General features: G+C 34.2%; 1 protein-coding gene across 2 annotated transcripts in view; it reads left to right on the forward strand.

Annotated features, from left to right (window-relative positions):
* LOC148951051 (dynactin subunit 1-like) overlaps positions 1-17,073 on the forward strand; it is a 177,506-nt gene that overhangs the window by 109,236 nt on the left and 51,197 nt on the right. For both annotated transcript variants that reach the window (XM_089090588.1, XM_089090589.1), the window contains 3 exons: positions 1,262-1,414; positions 5,710-5,880; positions 9,251-9,574. In XM_089090588.1, the coding sequence (XP_088946714.1) occupies positions 1,262-1,414; positions 5,710-5,880; positions 9,251-9,574 (648 nt within the window). The remainder of the gene's footprint in view (positions 1-1,261; positions 1,415-5,709; positions 5,881-9,250; positions 9,575-17,073) is intronic.

Genomic DNA, 17,073 nt, shown 5'->3' on the forward strand with positions numbered 1-17,073 from the left:
AAACCAAAAATAAGAAAAATTTCAAAGCAGTCCTAGCATCCTTACTTCAGCGAAGTTCAACCATTTTTGGTTTTATTGGTCGCATGTTGTTGTGAGTCTTTTTTCTATTATATATTTTTGTCTTGCTGAGGACGGCCCTTGGACATAGGGCCGAAATATTCATTCAAATTATCTCCACTGTCTTGCAAAAAGATTTCCCTATTGTTCTTCGTACTTTTGTTGTTAGAAATAAAGTCTTAGATATTTCATCGTTAATGGGTACATTTTTCTAACCTGGACATGTTATCATAACCTGTAAAATGAACCAGCTTGTGGGCTGTTACACTAAGCGAAGTAGAAGTATTGTTGATTTTCCGTGTTATTGTGGAGTTTAAATAGCTAAGATGTGTTTGTTTTTCTCAAGTTTTGTTTTTGTTAGTGCCTCCATTTTCATTTCCTTTTTTTGTGCTTCTCTGAGTGCATTCATTTTGTATAGAGAATTGAAATGTTTGATCATCGCTGTATATTTTAACTCATTGTAAATTTGTATTACTAGCATCAAGAAGATTTTACTAAGCCAAAAACTGTGTTTTCTTTAGATCGTTGCATTCTACTTGATTGAATGAGCTGTTAGAAAATAATATAAAATCTATTGATTTAACTTGAATTTTTTTTTGGTCTTAAATTTATCATTAACACGGCCTTCAACATTAGTTTATGTCAGACCAAAATGTTCCTGCCGAAGAATTTGCCTGAATATATACGTCTTTGTTGGATTTTGCTATGTAATAACCTCCAAAAGATTTAGGACCAGATAGATTTTTCCAAGCTCGTGGTAGTATTTCCCCTCCTAAGAAATTTCCTAGCTGCACTCAGGATGGTCCTCACCTCTCCACTTTTTGTGGCGGTAAGTGTATGAAAGTTACATGATGTTACTCAGAAACATTTTTCTACAAACAGAGGGCAGCTATCACCAAAGCACATAGCTTACTGGCTTAGTCCGAAAATATTTTGAGGGAGGAAGAGAGAGAGAGAGAGAGAGAGAGAGAGAGAAAGAGAGAGAGAAAGAGAGAGAGAGAGAGAGAGAGAGAGAGAGAGAGAGAGAGAGAGAGAGAGAGAGAGAGAGAGAGAGAGAGAGAGAGACTAAATTTGTGGGTGGCCGCCTGTTCCTTTTCATGTTTGTTTTATCAAGAAACAACACCCTAAGGTCCTTTTTCGAATACCATGCACCTGTTATATCTTCCCTTACGTTATATAAATGTTTATTTGTTATTTATTTCAGAAAATCTATAGTGAAACCAGGGCCCAAGCAAAAAGTATTGACCTTGAACTGCGAAAACTAGATGCAAATCAGGCTGTTCAGCATGTCCAGTATCTTTGTGCGTTTATGCCTGATAGCTTCCTGAGTCGAGGTGGGGAATATGAATCCTTACAGGTCAGTTATTTTCTCTTTTGTTTTAATCTTTATTCCTTTTTGTCTTCTTCTTTTTCTTATATGCAATTTCAAACATTTTTTCATCGATGTATTTGTATTTTCATTGATGTCATTTGTTATGGGTGATTTTTGGAGGTTAAACTTTGAATATCACCCGGTACTTCGGTGAATAAAAGTTTTCTTTCCTAACTTCTGCTCTTTTTTAGTTTAATTATTTATTAACTAGGTCTAATACATTTCATTCCTTGCAACAGGCGGGATTGAACCACAGTCCCAGAGGTTTGACTGTATAAGATGACCCTTTCAGAGTAACTGTGAAAGGATTACTCTCTCACCGTTACTCTGAAAAGATCATCTTAATGCATGTCATTCCTTGCAACAGGAATAAATGGGTACCTGGTTAAATCTGGGGAAGGTAAACAGGAAGGGTGTGCAAAAGCACTGGATGGTTGGCCCCCAACCCTCCATTGCACTTCCTGGTTGAAGGGCAATGAAATGGAGATCAGCACCGCCGGTAGGGACTGTAAAGTCCAATGGCGTATTCTTTACCTTTTTTTTATTTAATAAATTATTATCTAAGTAATCAAATTTAAGCTTTAATGGAAAAATCGTTTTGTTTCAAAAATTATTTTAGACAAAATTTATATTTTTCTGTAGTTATTTTTCTGTACATTTTAGACAATGGTCAGGTATGATTCTGAAATAAGAGTCGTCTGGAAGACGGAGGAGGATTTACTAGATGTTTTCCAATGGAATTGTCTATGGATAGTTGTGGCTAACCGTTTGACTGACCGTGTCAGTAAACTGTATGAAAAGTTTAGTTCTGTCCCACTTTCTAGGGCTGCAATAAGAGAAAGGTTAAGATGGCTAGAACATGCTCCGTGGAAGAAGGATGACAGATTGCCAAAGATTGTCTTTTTTGGCTATCCATCTAGGGCCAAACGAAAGCAGGTCGTCCCTGAATGATGTGGGAAGATGTTGTAAGAATGGATTTTAAGAAATTGGAACTTCTTTTTGGGGGAAGGGGCGATAAAGAGAGCTTTGGATGGATTGGGATGGAGGAGAAACGTTCAAAACTGTGTTGGCCTCGGACGGCTAGGTGTTGCAAAGAGTTTTTAGTAGTTAGTAGTAGTATTCATAACTTCTTATTCATTTATTATTTTTTACTGTTTCTGTATTTCCTCTTAAAGAATTCTTATTGAGGTGCTAAATTTGACTCACAAATTTGACGTATAAATTAATGAACAAAATCTTGCTAATGTTTTGGGGAGCGCGTCTCCCTATATCCCCCTAGAAAAAAAGAACTAACTATTGTTATAAAACTTTTGGAACCGTTTTTTTTATTTTATTACTATTTATATATGTTCCTTAAATTTTTTCTTTTTTTTTCATGTCCTTTTTCGGTCTATTTCTTACCTCTTTTTGTTATTATTTTCTTTAATTCCGTGTCAGTGGGAAATGTTCAGAGGGACCAACAACCATTTTAGTATATTATTGGGGGAAATATTCTTTTTTTTCTGTCTAACAACAAATTTAAACTTTTGCCCCGGACAATGTTTTACAGACTTCTTTCAAAAGTTTACTTTTCAAGTTCTTAATAAATTCTAGAGGTTTATTACTAGATCTTATTACTAAATCTAAGAGTTAATACTAAATCTTGACATATACGTTTTATGTAGTATCGCCTCTGTGAGTTACTTATTTAGTATTTTAATAAGTATTTGGCTATTGTTTCACTTGGTTTGTTGACCATTTTAGCAGTTGGTTGGCCACGGTATTTACTTACCGCCATACATTTTTGCAATCGCTCCTTTATAAACGCATTATTTGCTATTTGGACTTGGTTTGCCATTTGACCATTCTAACATTTGTTTTACAGACCATTTTGTCATTTCGTTGACCATTTTATTATAAGCTTTTATATCACTTCGATGTAAGCTTTCGAGTTACGATTCTCATTTGAACTCCTTATAGAAAAAACAGCATTGAACAAGCTATGCTTTGCTATATTGCTGAATTCAGGTGTAATAAGCTATAATAAAAAAAAAGTCAGTAGTGCAAAAAATCGGATCAAAGCAGAACCAACGCATGTAATACGCCACGACATCGACTCACACTGAAAACCGAATTTTCACTATGCCGTGCAATATATTGAGAACACCAAAACAGAACCATTTATTTTTACCTGGCAACACCGCCTCTACCTATTTGGGAATAAAGTATCCAATCTTGGTTTGCTGTCTCTTTTTTGCCATTTAAGGACAGGATCACTTAGTTTAAGATAACCAGGATGAACGTTTTGGATTACAAGAAAAACTGTTTTATTTTCCTAGATAATGCGAGATGCTTAATTTATTATACTCTCTTATGCCTATACAACATGTACTTTATTATATATATTTATATACTTCACATATTTTACGGTACAAATCAGTCCCTTTGTAACTGCTGTATTGTAAAATTTTGTCCGTATATTTGCCAAAAAAATCTCAGAAAAGCTTCAAGTTTAAAAAATGAAAAACCAACCGTAGTTTATATTCTTTTATGAGGATCAGAGAAAAAATAGTTTGCCCCCCCCCCAAAAAAAAAAGAAAAAAATGTTTCCTGAAAGTTTCCAAAACTACTATCGAATCGTAATCTTTTAATGAAATCTATTGACTGAATGGAAATAAGATATATTCGCTCGCTTTTAGACTTCAGTTATAAAAAATTGCCTGTGTCTCGTGAGCATCCAAGAACCAACTGACTCATTGTAAAATTACTGTGTAGAAAGCGTTATCTGTCGTATAGCGTCACGTCACCGTATTCTAGCAACTTGCCTATTATAGAAGTAAGACTGATTTTATTTATATTAGTGACTGGATTACCATTGAAATACGTGAAAAGGAAACTTAAAATTTGAAAATGAAAAGGACGGTAATTCTTGAAAAGGGAAAAAATCAAGATAGCTAGAGTAACTCAACTAATGCAGAAATACGACGATGTTTGTAAAATTAATGAGTGCCAGCAGGGAGAGGCGGAGAGGAAGTTGGAGTTGTGTCTTTCACAAAGAATCATTCTGGGGAAAACCTTCGATAATTCTTCCCATGATAATGCTGCAGCCAGCTTCCCCTAAAAAACATGTCTGGGCGTTCGCGGAAATGATATAGTTGATATTAGTATTCAGGCAGTTTTTTTCAGGTGGTTTTCTATATTTTCTTTAATAATTTCAATGAGTTAAAATAATATATTCTTTATATTTGTTTTGTGGGACTCATTTTAGGATTTTCCCTAAACTTGCAACCTCAGAAAAAGAGTATCAGAAACTGATAAGAGCTGAAACTTAAGTTATGATAAAAAAAAGAAGAAGAGAAATAGACATAAAATCTAATACCACCCAGCAAAATGACGAGATTTAATTATACAATTCCAAGTGTAAGTGTTGTATGTATGTATTTTGGTTTTTACTCTTTTTCAATTTTTATTAACATTTTGTCCAAGACTGAATGATCACATTTGGCAAAAGGGTAAAATGTAAGTTGTTCCTTTTTTTACACCTTGTCCTCATACTAACTTATTTTTAACTAGTATATAATAAGTGTAAAATGTAACGTACTTTCAGACAACTTTAAGTTAGATCTGAAAATAAACAGCCCCCTTAATTGAATTCAAACTATAACACCTATTATTTAGCCTGTTTTAAGTTTGACTAGTTTTTTTTTTTGGATGACACTGCACTGTCAATGTCAAGTTATGTTCTATTAAACCATGGCTCTAGAGAGAAACGAGTCTTTTTCATCTGTCTCCCACACTTTTTCCCTTCCTAGCTGAGTTGTCCACTGCTTCATATCACCTTTAAAGGATGGTACACACTGTGATCCATTCCACGACACTGTGATCGATATTTTGTCTTTTCTTGTTATATTTTTGCTTTTATGTTGTTGTTTTTTTTCGTTTCGTTACATCTATTCAATTCAATTCAAACTTTTTATTTCCTCCGAATATGAAGAGTTAAAATTTAACAAAAATAACCGCTAATCAACAGGCCATAAAATTCTTTTAAACTATATAACAACAAATACGCAAAGGCCTTCAATCAAACTTACCGCACAAATTAACACTTAATTTACACTATAATTTTTAACACTTAAAACCATCTTTTGTATACTTTTTATTTTGACTATTTACTCATTGATAGATGAAAAAAACCTTCTTTGCTTAAATATTTAGAAGCCATAGTTCGAAGAAAGTAAAATTTATTTTTAAATATTTTCTTTTTGTTATTTCAAGATGCTTTTATTGCTTTATTTTTGTAGGTATTGCTGTTAATACCCCGGTTTTTATGGAAAGCTGAAATTATTGTTGGTCAATTAAAGGAAAAGTTTCCTCAGCCTGAAAAAATAGACCGAGAAACTGCAATAAAAACTCAAGCTGCTGAAAGATATTCATATTGTCGCAAAGTCCTCCAGCTTCTGTTTTCACTTCAGGTAAGCTGTATGCAATAGCGTTATTATCTAATGTGGTAAGCTATTATTCAAACTATTATTTAACATCTTGGGATTTCTTCCGACCTAGAGGTTTTTGCAAGTAGTTTCAAAGTATTGTTAAATTCTCAGTAGGTAGTCCTAGAAGTGTAATTAGAAGTTTAATTTTGTTTAATTAGAAGTTGAAATTATTTAATTTGATTGAAGTTTAATAAGATTGAATTTAATTGCAATTTGATTTAATCTGACAACAAAGCAAAGCCATCGGATTTTTCTCACAATCAACCAAAGAGGGGAGGTCTGTCAATATGCAAGGTTGTAGTTAGTCAATATAGGTCATCATAAATTCTAAAATAAAAGCACCTTAAGTCAAATAAGTTATTTCCAAGTTATCACTATCAATCACAATCACTATCAATCAGGACTCGTCAGAGCATACTACTCTTTATGATTTTTTATTGCTTTAAATCCATGGAACCAGGCATTGTGGTGTGCCTACTATAAGATAGTAAATATGGTCTATTTATGGTAAGTGAGCCGTCCTGGCTAAGCGTACGTGCGCTGGGTTGAGAATTTTTGGTCCGAGGGGCACGGGCTCGATCCCTGGCGTGGCCAGTTACTTGGTGTGGGACGCGGGTTAGTGGTGTGACTGTAAGCTTAGCCAGAGTCGACCCAGCTCTAAATGGGTACCTAGAGAAATCTGGGGAAGGTAAGCAGGAACGGTGTGCAAAAGCACAGGATGGCTGGCCCCCAGCCCCCCATTGCACTTCCTGGCTGAAGGGCCTCGAAACGGAGATCAGTACCGCCGGTTTGGACCTTAAGGTTCTAGTCCCGTCATACTACTACTTAAGTGAATCATGTGAAATATTGTCTCTATTAATATTGTCATCAAGAATTTCAAAAAACACGTAAATAGATTAGATATATCCCTGTTTGATGTAAGCTAATGGGCAATTATAATGGGCTAATGGGCAAACAAGGTAGAATAGACCCATGTTTAACAATCCAAGGGTGACATAGAAAATAAATCGTTTTGTTGGGTGTTAAGAAACCGTTGTAAAATTTAAATGTCTCGCCTAAGGTCCGGTGCAAGGGAGTGATTTCGATTTGGGTTATTTTCGAATAATTTTTTAAAGGTGGACTTTATTAACTTCGCCTTTAAAAGGTGGAGTTAATAAACTCCGCCTTTTAACACCCTTCTTGGTTCTTTGGTAACTAATACTAAGCCGGTAAAAAGTACGCCATATTTTGTATACCTATGATTACGTGTATAACACAAATGCGTACATAATTTGTAAACTTGGGCACAGATTACGGAGGAAATCACCCTCTTCAGATTTCTAGTTCGAAGTCGAATCAGCATCTTGAACGTTGTTTTGGAGATTCTTTGCCTTGATTCTTGGTTCTTTGCCTAAATTCTTGTCTACCTCGATGAAAGTCGAATCAGCATTTTGAACGTTGTTTTGGAGATTCTTTGCCTTGATTCTTGGTTCTTTGCCTAAATTCTTGTCTACCTCGATGAAAGTCGAATCAGCATTTTGAACGTTGTTTTGGAGATTCTTTGCCTTGGTTCTTGGTTCTTTGCCTAAATTCTTGTCTACCTCGATGAAAGTCGAATCAGCATTTTGAACGTTGTTTTGGAGATTCTTTGCCTTGGTTCTTGGTTCTTTGCCTAAATTCTTGTCTACCTTTCTTGATGAAAGTTACAGTATTTCCGTTTGAAAAGAAGGAAGAAATTGATTACTTTTGGATTTATGAATTCTTTACTTTTAGTTCTTCTATGTCAAATAAAAATATGTTGTTGAAGTCATACTTTTAAGCTAATACATGCAAACCGAATAAAAAGCTTTATTTTACTTAGATTAGTATTTCAAATAGACATTTGATCATAAGATATTGAGTGATTTTTTATCCCGATAGACAAATTTAGGTCAGATATTTCAATTTCTAAAATGAACCTCCTCTTATGACCGTATTTTTCAAACAATCGAATTCTTCAAGCAAGTTTTCGCTTCTTGAAATTCCAAACAAGAATGACGCATGTTATTCTTATCTTTTGTCTGGTTCTTATGAACACTGATTCTTTATTTACTTGATGTTTTATTCGAGTTTGAGCATGTCTGTGGCTAGGTACGCGAAGAGGGTATTTCGCACCTTTAAATTGAGGGATTTCGCCATGATTTTACTGAGGTTGTTAGAGACAGAAAACGGTTTTCTCAGCCAGATTTTCATTATAAGACCCACATTTAGCTATTATATCTTAATTAATTTCCCTGAATTTACATCCATTTGCAATGTTGCAAAACGAAAAACTAGGTACTATTGAGGGCTTGGCTATGCTTGCCATTATCTTAGGGACTTGCGAGTTTGAAAACAAATACTGTATAGAATAAGAACAAATGACGTTAACATTAGGAAGTGGAGTAAGAGAAGAAGACAATAAGTCAATAAGGGATTAAGTATGTCTAAGGGAATATATGATTGAACATGTCTTGCGCGAGCGTTGGATACTTTCTGTATAGAGAAATTCTTTGTTTGAGGACATAAATTCTACAGGTTTTCCAGGAATCTTGGAAATGATATGGAAAAGGATAAAGAAACAAGATATAAGAATAAATGTAAGAACAGAGTGTTATGTAAGATGTAAGTGTTATGTTATGTAAGATATATGTAAGAACAAATAATGTTATGTAAAAGAAGAATAAAAAACGGTGATAGACAAAATATATTATCACTGTTGTTACAAATCGGAGGTAGTGGTAGTTTTCTCCGAGTTTTCTTGTTTATTATTGTGTTTTAATTTTGGGTGTGAGCGTTTGGTTCAATTTTTTTTTCTTGGTATTGTGTTTCAGCTTTGTGTTTGTGTTTGTTTTACGGTTTTTATATTTTTTCGTTCTGTCGATTGCTCTATCGTCCTGCCCTTTTGCTAAACAAGTGCCGTTTTTATTTAATTTTTGTTAAGTCTTACTAAGTCTAATATAGTGACAAAAAGATTTCCCTCCAAAAAATTAAATGCTGATAAATGACAAAAATAAATGCTCTATTTATTTAATTTTTGTTAAGTCACACCAAGTCTAATGTAATGACAAAAAGATCTCCTTCTGAGACTGAGGAACCCGCACAGTTCACGAGAATTCAGCGAAGATGTTGGATGATTATACAATCACATTGCAGCCTACTGTAATGTATCCAGTCGTTCTATTATACCTTGTTGACTAATTAGGGACATGATTTGGTTCACTCCGGGTTTAAAAAATTATTATGTCTATCTATAATGATGCTATTATTTAGTATTTTTGGAAACGACTTGAATCAATAAATTACATTATCCCTGTTTGAAATTTTTTTGTGATCTTATTATTATTTTTTTCAGGGGATATTACATCAGTTTAGTACTGCTTTGAACACGTGCTCCCCGGAGACATATCTTAAAATGGGTGGACTCTTGAGCGAGATGATAGCACATGAAAAGTCTCTTGATTTTTATATCGACTTGCTTCGGAAAGATCAGCTTGACGAAAATGTGACGTCGGAGCCTCTTGAAAAATGCTTTGGGTATTTTACAAATTTATATCCTGTACACCTTCAAGGTGAGAAAATCAATTCAAATCTATTTCTCCAAGATGAAGCGAAAATTGCCCAGGCTGTGTGTGAATGTATTGAAGTTGACGTTGAAAGGATGAAGGTAGTGATGCAGGTAATTAGTTCTCTTTTTCTCTTTGTTTGCTCTTTCTTTTCTTACAATAAGATTTGCGCCGTCATTCAACTCATACAGAAAACTGGATCTCAGAATCAGTGGATTTACATGGACCATTTATGGTTCAAGTTCAACTATTTGTTGTTCCATATACATACATATAAGTTTGAATAGTCCTATGGAAAGTCAAACTCGCGAAATTTGGCCCAGACAAGGACGAAATAGTATACTGGGACATGAAATCAGTAACTAGCCAATAGATTAATATACTACAATAGTTATTTGTAATAATTTATCATTATCTATTAACTATTAAAAGTTAATAGTTAATAGTTAGGATGCCCTTTAAAAAGTTTGATTTAGCCCTTGCTCATTTCCAAGGATTCCCCTTATGGCCATTCAGAGTCCTGCGGATCGTTAAAGATAGCAAAGGCCAAGAAAACTTCATTGTTTTCTGCTACGGAGATCACAAGGAAATTAGGCTCACTGAAAAAAGTTTAGTATCGTATGAAGATAATACAAAGGAAGCGTCGCAAAAAAACGGGAAAAGGAGCAAAGCTTGTGTTTGAAGAAGCTAAAAATTCTCCCGAAATCTACAAACAAAGCAAATCGTACGCTGTGCTTGAAATCAGCGAGCCAGTGAGCTCGTCATCTCAGCCGTTGGAGAGAATTGTTTCTAGCGAGGATGAAATTGCAAGAACGCAAAAATCAATGATGGAATTAATTACTGAGAAGGTTTTAGAAAAGTGCGGGGATAAACAACAGAAAAGTGGGGATTCCCTAAAGCAACCGTGCGAGATGATAATTAGCGAAATCTATGCCTCAGTGTCCCTTGAGTTTACACCAAAGTTTCAGAGCATATTACAGTCATGCAAAAGTTTGAAAGCAGAAGTTCAAGGTTTGGAAAATCGTGTGAAACAGACGGAAAGTAGAATAGATGATTTTGAACAAGAAAAGCTTCTAGATAGCCTAGTTTTCAACGGTGTGAAGCAGTTACCGGGTGAAGATTTGAAAGCAAAAACTATGAATAGCATAACACAGAAAATGGGAGTCACCGGTTTTTCGCAAAATGACATTCAGAGTATTTACCGCTACCGTTTAAATAATTCTACTGTACAAGGCCAAAGAGATGTTGCACCGGTGTTTGTGAAATTGAGAAGCAGTGAAATGGCAAAGAAAGTTTTCAAGAGCAAAACTAAACTTGCTAAGTCTGGCATTTTCGTGTCAGAGGCCCTAAAGAAACGCCGTCGTGACATTCTGAATACAGCAAGGGATAGTTTTGGAGTGCAAAATGGCTGGTCTGATTGTGGGCTAATTCTTGCAAAACTCCCAACAGACACCATTGCTCGCAGGATTCGGTCACTGGCGGATTACTTTTAGTTGCTTGTGGTGATTTTGTAGTTTTGGTTTATTTTGTTCTCTTTTCATTTATTATTATTTATCTGTTCCGAGAGCTCAGCTGCCTTTTTTTTTTTTTTTTTTTTTTTTTTTTTTTCACAATGAAAGTTATGAAAGTTTTTATTAGATATAAATATGTTTGATGTACCAATCGGTACTACATCGAGGCTGAGTCAGTTGGAAAGTTGCCCATTTGATATTGATAGTTATTTACTTTCGGATTTGGCGAATGAAGAGTCTACAGTGAGTTATAGACCTTTGCAGTTTAGTAAATATTGTGATTCTTCTTATCTTGGAATTATGCAAAATCCTGGTTTTAATGCGTGTTCGTGGAACTGCCACCTTACTTCTTCGTATGATGAGATATTTGATTTTCTTTTGAAATGTAGGAATCTCCATGTCATGGCCCTTTGTGAAGCATTTTTGAGTAAGGATAGTCCTCTCTCGTCTTTTAATTTTCCGGGCTATCAGCTTACCACGAGGAGTAGAGCTTCAATGAACCGCGGCGGACTCGGTTTGATAGTAAGTGATTCACTTAAATGGAAGCCCAGGGAGGATCTTGATGTCTGGAAAGAAGGTAAGGTAGAAACACTTTCTATTGAAATTGAGTTTGGTATGAGGCTTGGTGTGAGAAAAATCATCCTATCAGTAGTTTATAAACCTCGAAGTGCGTCGTATGAGGAATTCACAGAAGGTTTCCAAGGTCTTCTAATGATAGTTCAGAAGTCACAGCAAGAGTTAATATGTATGGGGGGATTTTAATTTTGATCTTTTATCTACAGGTAGTTTTAATTTACATTTTTTTTTATTTTATGGTTTCTAATGATCTTTTTCCCACAGTAACAATACCTACTAGGATCACGGACAATGTTTGACAATGTGTTTGTCTCTTCAAAGTATATCCGAAATGCATTTTCTAATATTGTAGTGAATTCGGCATCTCATCATTTCCCAGTAGTATTTAGTTTAGATTTACAAGTGTCACGCCAGAAAAAGCAAAAAAAAATTGTTCGAGAGGTTAAACCTGAAAACATTCGTAAGTTTAAAAAAGAAATAAGTGCAACATGTTTTGAATCTGTATTGAACCAGATTGACCCCTGTGATGCTTTTGAACAATTTAGTAGTATCATAACTACTGCATTTTACAAAACTTGTCCGCTGAAGACACTCAGACAGAGGCCAAATATGCCGAGAAAACCATGGGCAGATGAAGAGTTAACTTATAGTTAACTTATTTGAACAGCGTGACAGTGCGTTTCAGGATTATCTGAGATCTTCAAAGGAGGAAGATAATGCTCATTTTAAACAGCTTCGGAATATGGCGAACTCACTGAAAAGGAAAAAAAAGAAACAATATTACTCTGCACTTTTTGAGGAAGATAAATCAGATCTGAAAAGAACTTGGAAAGTTATTAATGAACTGGATAGTGGGCGTCGGAGAACTCAAGACCCTCGAATTTAAATCGAAGGAGTGGTTGTAGAGGATAGACAAGAGCTGTGTGATAAGTTTGGTGATTATTTTAGTCACATTGGAACGAAGATACAAGCGGAAACTAGAAATTCCCAAGCTCTTGTTGGTTGCAACTCGTGTGCTGATGGGAGGGGCGAGGGAACGGAAATGGAATTTCATCCCTGTGACTCATATGAATTAACAAAGATCGTCAGCTCGATTGGATCCAACAGTGCCGGGTTAGATGGTGTTAACCTGAAGACTATTCGATCAATTCTGGTGTACATTCTTCCTGTGCTAGTGCACCTAATAAATTTATCAATGGAGAAGGGAGTATTTCCCAAATTATTGAAAACAGCAAAGATTCTCCCTCTCTACAAAGGGGGACTCAAATGGATATATCAAACTGGAGGCCTATTTCTATTTTGCCAGTGTTTTCGAAAGTGTATGAAAAAGTTATCCATGGAAGACTTTATGATCACCTCACGAGCCTGCATGCATTGTATGATGGGCAGTTTGGATTCCAGGATTCCGGAAGGGCCATTCGACTTCGCATGCTGTACAACATCTTTTAGAAAATATTAATTTAGCTTTGGAAAAGGGTGAGTATTGTATTAGTATTTTTATAGATTTTAAAAAAGTGTTTGATATCGTTGATTTTAGTATTTTATTGGATAGATTAAGAGATTTTGGTGTAAAAGGGAGATGTTTGGCTTGGTTTAGTTCATATTTAAATGGAAGGTCAGTTAGGATAAATCTTGGGGAGAAGTTTTCTAAGTTTTTCCCTGTTTCTTGTGGAGGTCCCTATGGTTCCGTCTTAGGACCCCTGTTGTATTTAGTGTATGTTGACAGTATGCGGTTTTATACTCGCCGACGATACAGCACTTGTTGTGGCAGCGAAGACTCTTGAAGAATTGGTCCAGAAAGCAAACAGAGCTCTGCAAGGGTTGAGTGACTTTGATGAGTGACTTTGTAGGAATTAGCTTACTTAGCATTAACGCGGCAAAGAATAATTATATTCTGTTTAGTCGGACTGGTCTATCTCCAAATCTTCCCAGTGAAATAGCAATAAATGGTGCTTCACTACAACTGGTTGAGGACGTGCGCTAGCTATGTTTCTTTCTCGACCAGTACCTCAACTAGCGAAGACATGGTGATGTGGTGGTGCGGAAGGTAGACCGTAGCCGTTGGATTTGAAGACGTTTTCGACATTTTCTGCCTTCTCATATTTTAGTGCTGTTATACAATTCTTTGATTGTGCCGTATATAAATTATGGATGTATGATTTGGGCTAGTGATTTTACGTGCAATTTTAAACGAATGCAGATTCAACCAAATAAAGCAGTGAGATTAATTAGTGAGTATGATACAGAAGTTATAAGTACAGAGTCGATTTTTAAGGAACATGTAATTTTGAATGCTTGTCACATAAGATATTTTCATATTGGTATTTTTGTACTTCAGAGCTCGAATTGTTTAGTAGCTGATGTTCTTAGTAATTTTTTTCATTTCAACTCATTTTATCAAGGATGTGCTACGAGAAATTCTGCACGCCTGGTAAGTGAGCCAAGAAGTGATGTGCGCTCTAGCCATGTGGCAAGGCACTCGGGTCCAGTGGTCTGGATTACTTTTCCAGACTCAATTCGGGAAGCAGACAGTGTCTCGCAATTTAAAAACTGGTTAAAGAAGCATCTCCTTGCGGGCAGTTGGTGAGTGTGGGGCTGGAAGTCGAGAGAGGACAAATTAAGTATTCTTTTTGTTCTGTTATTAATATATTCGTTTTATTATATTATTTTTTTTATTCTTTATTAATTTTTATTTTTATTATTTTTTTTTTCTCATAATTTATTAGTCAGTAATTATTATTATTATCTCTTTTTGTATTGTTCTTTATTTGTGTTTATTTCAGTGATGATTTGGTTAGTTTTATAATTTAGTAAATGTGTACTGGTTGCGTTTTGGAAGCATATATGTGCTTTATTTGTAACCGGTCGTAAAGCCGGCATGAATCATTTTTAGTAAAGTTGTTGAATCTTGAATCTCATTAAATAACTACTGGAGGATAAATCAGCCAATGACACAGATCTAATCGCAACAGCAACAAATATATATTTATATATATATATATATATATATATATATATATATATATATATATATATATATTTATATTTTTAATTTAATATTTTTTTTTTAGCCAGTTTGTGTTTATTAGTGTTTTTAAACTTTTTATGTTTTGTTTTTGGACAATAGCCTGTGATATTGATTTTTAAAGTTAAATATCTTATCTCGTTAGGCAGCTAAAACTAAACTTCCTGGGCTCCTTAATAGGACTAAAGTAGGAGTAATTTTGAATCAGATGAATTTCAGATTTTTTTTTCAAGCAATCGAAAAAAATGGAACATACTGATGAAGTCCCGATGAACATCCCCGTATCATGTATTCGGCACAATCGGAGCAATTTTTCATCTCTTATCACGGTGTTTGTGAATGGGGATACCTGTTCTGCCCAGCATTACAATTATGTAAATCTTGGGTTTGGGAAAATAAATTCAGAAGGGAAATATATCTCAAAATAATTGCTCTTTATTTAAAGAAGATTACAAAAGAATGCATCAAACTTCTAAGCAAACCTATCGTAATTTTTATCAGAAACTGAAGATGACGTATCATTTGTGAAATGTGCATCAGAACGGGGATTAGTAGAATGTGCTTAAAAATAATTAATATAATTAAAAAAAGCAGAGAACCTTGAACAGAGCCCTGAGGTATCCCCACCCAAGAGGACTGAGGCAAAGCTAAGAATTGGAAGGTACTCATACCCTATCTACTTTTTACGTTTTTTTTTTTTTTTTGTTCATGTAAATAAAATTAAATCAGGTTCAATGCAGGTCCACGCACACTATTATTGTTTGCAACTTAACTAAAAAGAACACAATGCGAAGTTGTATCAAGAGGATTTTCAGGGGAATCACCTTTAGGACGTGGAAATTATCCTCGTTTTTTAAATGGCAAAAGATAATTAGCTACATTTACCTTAAAGGTAAAATTTTTATGGCCAGACCCATCTGTTCCAAATGAGTTTCATGGATTTAAATTAGAAATATTTTTTGTAATATTACACTGTGCTTTGTGCGTTATAATAACTATTGTTGTGGTTGAAGAAACTGCGAAAGTGCTTTTTACTATTTCAATTGGATTGATTTTTATCGTTGAAGCAATTTTCTCTTCTATATTAGTAAAAAAAAGTTAAAAAAAAACAGGTTAAAACGTTGGCCCTTTTCTCTAGTTTATTAATTGTTGAACCATTTTCCAAAAAAGCGTTATAATAACTATTGTTGTGGTTGAAGAAACTGCGAAAGTGCTTTTTACTATTTCAATTGGATTGATTTTTATCGTTGAAGCAATTTTCTCTTCTATATTAGTAAAAAAAGGTAAAAAAAAAAACAGGTTAAAACGTTTGCCCTTTTCTCTAGTTTATTAATTGTTTAACCATTTTCCAAAAAAGTAAGGGACGGGACTTTCTTATTGGTGAATTTAGTTTTTTTTTTTTTTTTTTTTTTTTAAGAATATTCTCATCGTTACTGTAAAAATAATTTAGGAATAAAAGATTATTTGTTGAAATTGAAATCCTTACAGTTATGCATGATTTCAAAGGATTTTTTTATCTATGGTTTTTAGTTTTAACTGACAGACAACTTCATTTAGTGAAATATCTTATTTTGCTTAGAATCATCTTACAGCTTACCAAACTTGCCAAAGATTATCAAGCTTACCAATATTTTTGCAGCTTACTAACTTTACCAAAGACAGCCAAGCTTAACAGTGCTTACCAAAAAAACGCAGGAAACTGATAAGACAGGAAACTTAACTTCGTTCAATTCAGCAATATTATGTGTTTTTTTTCATTTTGACTGTAAACTACGCTTAACAAGAAACAATTTCTACCAAAAGGGATATATGTCCCAAAACTAGAAGTATATCTGCATTCATTTGTAAAAACGTTTTTATGATCTTCATATTGTCTGACATGAGAAAGAAAAGTTGGACTGGGCTTAGCCTACATTCAAATAATTTTCTAGAGTTTTTTATTTCTAGCCTAATAAATAGTATAAAAAAGAACCAAACGAAATTCATTTTATCTTCAAAAGTACTCTTCATGTGGGTAATAAAAGTTAGATTCGTGTAGAAAATAGAATTATCTCTTCTAGACTTGAGGTCCAAATTCTATATATCTTCCATATTTCTAGTAAATGGATCTGGAAAAATCAATCTGAAATCTCAAATTCTAATTTTTTCATTCTTTTTTCTATAATTCTATAATCTTCATATTGTTTTAGTCCTAATTACTTTTAAAATCAACAATAAAAAAAAGTTGTAGATTGGAAGAAAGGTTTAGGTTGGATTTGAAGGAATATAAATGTTTTGTTGGTAATATTTGTAAATTTTGCCTATGAAGAATCGTAATTGCCATTCTATCAAACAGTTCGTGGTAATGAACTGTAAGTAAGGAGTGACCCGGCTCAATAGTAACCGAAACTAAAAATAGGAATTTGATGCCAATAGATGCATAAAAAGAATCGAATTTTTATGCTGATTTCAAATATATAAGTTTCATCAAGTTTAGTGTTACCAATCAAAAGCTACGAAC

Source organism: Artemia sp. Qi Xiang Cuo, chromosome 6, assembly GCF_049724085.1.
Source record: "Artemia sp. Qi Xiang Cuo chromosome 6, ASM4972408v1, whole genome shotgun sequence".
Lineage (NCBI taxonomy): Eukaryota > Metazoa > Arthropoda > Branchiopoda > Anostraca > Artemiidae > Artemia > Artemia sp. Qi Xiang Cuo.